Here is a 3,621-nt window from a genome sequence, read left to right as displayed (position 1 = left end):
CCCGTGATGGCTGGAAACTGAGCACTCTAACCTGGATGCTGCAGCCCCTCCTCCCCGAATCGCCAAGGGGGACAACCCTTCCTCCCAGTGGCTGCCTCCTCCTGGCAGTAACTCACCTGTTTTCGTTGGGGTATCCACAGCTGGATGTGGGATGTGGTGGCCCTGCAGGGGTGAGGAAGCTTCTGTCCTGTCTTGGGAACTGTTGAAACGGTGACTGTATTGGGGTTCCTGGGTTGGGAGACTTGATTCCAACTTGTCTGGGTTGATCATAGGCACTGGGATCAGTCAAACAGATATTGGAGCATTACAGTTCACTGAGAAGGACCCGTGGCAGCAGCACAGGCAGACACACTGTCCCTCTGCTGCCACCCAGGCCACAAAACTGCCAGCATAAACTCCTTCCTTTCTGATCACTGGTTGCCCCCTGCACAACAGCAATAACCCTTCAACCAGACCCCTGGATGTGTCTGTACTGAAGAACCCGTATCATAACTCAGGGAAGCAGCTGGGACCGTGGGCAAGGCTGCCAGGGAGCTCCTTGCAGGACAGCGTTTGGAAGTCAGTGGGGAGGGAAAGGCACGTGATAGATGCTCTCAGCACCAGGAGAGCTGAGGAACAGCACCAGGGAAGAGAAAAAAGAGGTGAACCCAGATATACCCTGCACAGGTCTGCACTATCCAGCGCAGTGCATGGAAGCATGAGCAGGCTGCCATGAGCTGACCCCCTGGCTCGTTTGTATCGCAGCACATGTGCACTGCCTTCGCCAGCAGACAGAGCAGATTGTTGTCACAACACCTCATTATTAGATGATGCAGCAGTGCTCGATTCAGAGCAGTGCCTGCCTCCCCCCTGTGTGAGCCGTGGTACCTGCTGTAAAGGCACTGCTTGCCACTGTGGTACTGGAACGGCTGCTTGTGGGTGCAGGACAGCGCGGGGTCCGAGCAGGGACTCTGCGGCTCCTCTTTGATCTTCGCAGGAGGACTGTGAAAAGCTACTGAGGGAGAGAAATGAAGGATCAGGCTGACACTTTTCATGGTTATGGAGAGAGAAATACGCTTCTGGTTGTATTTGTCAGGCAGGAAGAAGTCAGTCGAGATTCCACCTTGTCCTCGCTCAGCTGGCTCAGGGGAACACCACCACGCTCTGCCCTCAGGTTAGTAGGATTTGTATGATAACACCAACCTCCCAAGAGCAAGTCTAAGGCAGAGGTAACATGCTCTGTGATAACCTAAGAGCTTTGGAAAGGATTTGAAGTGGGCATTTCGCTCTGATATCCCTCAAAGTTGGAAGAGCAGCTTCCAGCCCTCTCAGTATCTAATGTCATTAATCATACCAGGTTAATACTGGTGCTTCCCAGGCAGGAGGCTGCCGCACGGGCACTTTGCAGCTACCTGGGTAACTTCCAAATGTGGGATTTCATGTGTTGAATCTCTTCTGTGCTGAATGTGGGGCTGGGGGAACCCCTGAACTGCTCTGCTCAGCTCAGCCAAAACATCAGTGACAACCCAGGCACAAAGGAAAAGGGTTTCTTTGCATTTTCAGCACAGTGGTTCATGGTCGTGGCCTAATGCAAACAAGAAGGGGTAATTCTGGGCTGGTTAGAATTCCATGAATAACAAATGCGGGTCGCAGTTTACAGCACCAGGAAGTAGGATGTGAGTATTGTTACTTTTTATGCTTGATTAAATCCAGCAGGGAGCAAAACTGCCCTGTCGTTCCTCGGAACAGCTTATCCTGGTGGAAGGACACAGTAAAGCATCTTCTACCTTTGCCTCTGGGCTCTGTTGATGCTGTTAGGAGGTCACTGACGCTCAGGAAGGAAAGAAAAGTGACCCCAGAAAGGTACATAGGTTTAGGCTGGTTTTTCAAACAAGGGAAAAATCTCCCTCCACATCAAACCTGTAAACTCTTCAGGAGCTACAGTCCCTCTTCACGAGCTCCCCCACACCTCTTCAAGCTAACACGATGCCGCTTACAAAGCCCGGGACGTTCAGAGCCCTGGGGACAGTTTTCAGGATGGAAAGAAACATCCTCATCTGTTGATACCTCATCTTCTCGCTGAGTTTGTTTCAGGACTGACCTGAACTGTGTGTGCACCCGCCAGCCTCCAGCCAGTTCTCCCTCACATAAAGGACGCATTGTCCCTTCAAAGCGCTGCTGCAGGCAGGCAGCTCTCGGGAGGGCTGCAGCAATGGCTCCTGCTGTCTCTCAGCACAGCAGATTAAGGCCACTTTCTATTGCAAACACCCCTCCCTGGAATTAATTTTCTCAGCAAGAGGGGGAAAACCTGACTTCTTTTGCCCACCTTTGGTTCCAGCCTGTGCCAGAGTAGCCCATCCTTATGCTTCACCAGCACCCAAAGGGATCCAGGCAGCTTGACAGGAGCAATATAAATAAATGAATCCGTAAGATACTGGAGCCTCAGACTGTCTGTGGCTGCTCCTGAGGGACAAGTGGCTCCCAGAGCCGCTCCTGGGGCTGCCATTTTTTTCCATCCTGCACTAACAGCTCTTGGCCCTGACCAAGCTGCTGGCAGGCGAGTGCTGACCCAGTGGTCCTGCCTTGGGCTGGGTTCTGTGTCCCAGACACGACCCCCCTGCATCGGTGCCAACACCCCAGGCCCAGGCAGGGCTCAAAAGAGAAAAGGGTCTTTCTATGCCCGAGGCATCCATTCCCCTTCCGTCTGCAGCAGCTCTTTCCCGTGGATGGCGTGAGCAGATAGATAGAACCCATCTAAAAGTGCCGATGTCTCAGCTGAGTCTGGGGGGGGGGGGAGGGACGGACAAACCGAACTGCTCTGCTCGCTACACTGCTCTCCATTGAAGTGCCAAGAAGCTGGCTGTGCTAGGAGCAGCCCTTTCTTTCCGGCCCCTCTTAGCTGCAACAGGCTATTGCATTACAACCGCTCATTCATTCATTCAGACTGGAACATGGGACCGGCCCTCTCCTCAGCTCTGGGTGGAAAAGAGGAAGAAACAAGATACATGACTCAGAGAGCGCAGCCGGCTGTGCTGCGGGGCCACTGGGAGGAAAGCAGGAAGAGCTGCCTGGTCGCTGTGTGGAAGGCTCCTGTACGTACACCCGGACCTGGGCAACATTCAGCTCCTTCGTAACGGGACGTGCTTTGACCAGCTCTCAGAGCACACATTTGTGTTGAAACCACTCTGCATAAGGGACTGTGCAGCTGCCACCACCCAAAGATCCGTTTGCACTGTGCAGGTGGGGGCAGTTAACATGGGGCTTTTGTCACCAGCACAACAATCTGTTCCATACCAACACAGAAACAAAATGAGTACTTTAGCCCCAGTGCCCGTGTTGCATTTATGGATTTGGTTGAAGCGTATCCTGCCCTTCTCCCCTGAGATGTGTGATCACCCCCGTGCTACTTACAGTTTTCTGAATGAAAGTCAGGCACAAATTGCTCATCACCGTCTGGAACCTGAGCTGCCAGGGGAGGGAGAGAGGGAGAGAATTAGATTGGGCACTTTGTATGGTATAATTAACAGTACGGCAGAAATAAGCCTATGCAGGAAAGATCTGAGCTTTCTGCTGGAATGCACTTTAGTGGCTAAGGCGAGTTGCCCTTTGGGATTAATGAATACAATTCTTTTGCCTGCAGAT

General features: G+C 52.6%; 1 protein-coding gene across 1 annotated transcript in view; it reads right to left on the bottom strand.

The window, feature by feature from the left end:
• Positions 1-3,621, bottom strand: part of ETV4 (ets variant 4) — a gene marked incomplete at its 5' end in the record, with an annotated part of 11,027 nt that overhangs the window by 3,986 nt on the left and 3,420 nt on the right. Inside the window, 3 exons of the mRNA XM_010014808.1 lie at positions 117-275; positions 868-994; positions 3,391-3,444. Coding sequence (XP_010013110.1) covers positions 117-275; positions 868-994; positions 3,391-3,444 — 340 coding nt within the window. The remainder of the gene's footprint in view (positions 1-116; positions 276-867; positions 995-3,390; positions 3,445-3,621) is intronic.

Source organism: Nestor notabilis, unplaced genomic scaffold, assembly GCF_000696875.1.
Source record: "Nestor notabilis isolate BGI_N333 unplaced genomic scaffold, ASM69687v1 scaffold16445, whole genome shotgun sequence".
Classification (NCBI taxonomy): Eukaryota; Metazoa; Chordata; class Aves; order Psittaciformes; family Psittacidae; genus Nestor; species Nestor notabilis.
This window is presented reverse-complemented; position numbering and strand designations above follow the sequence as displayed.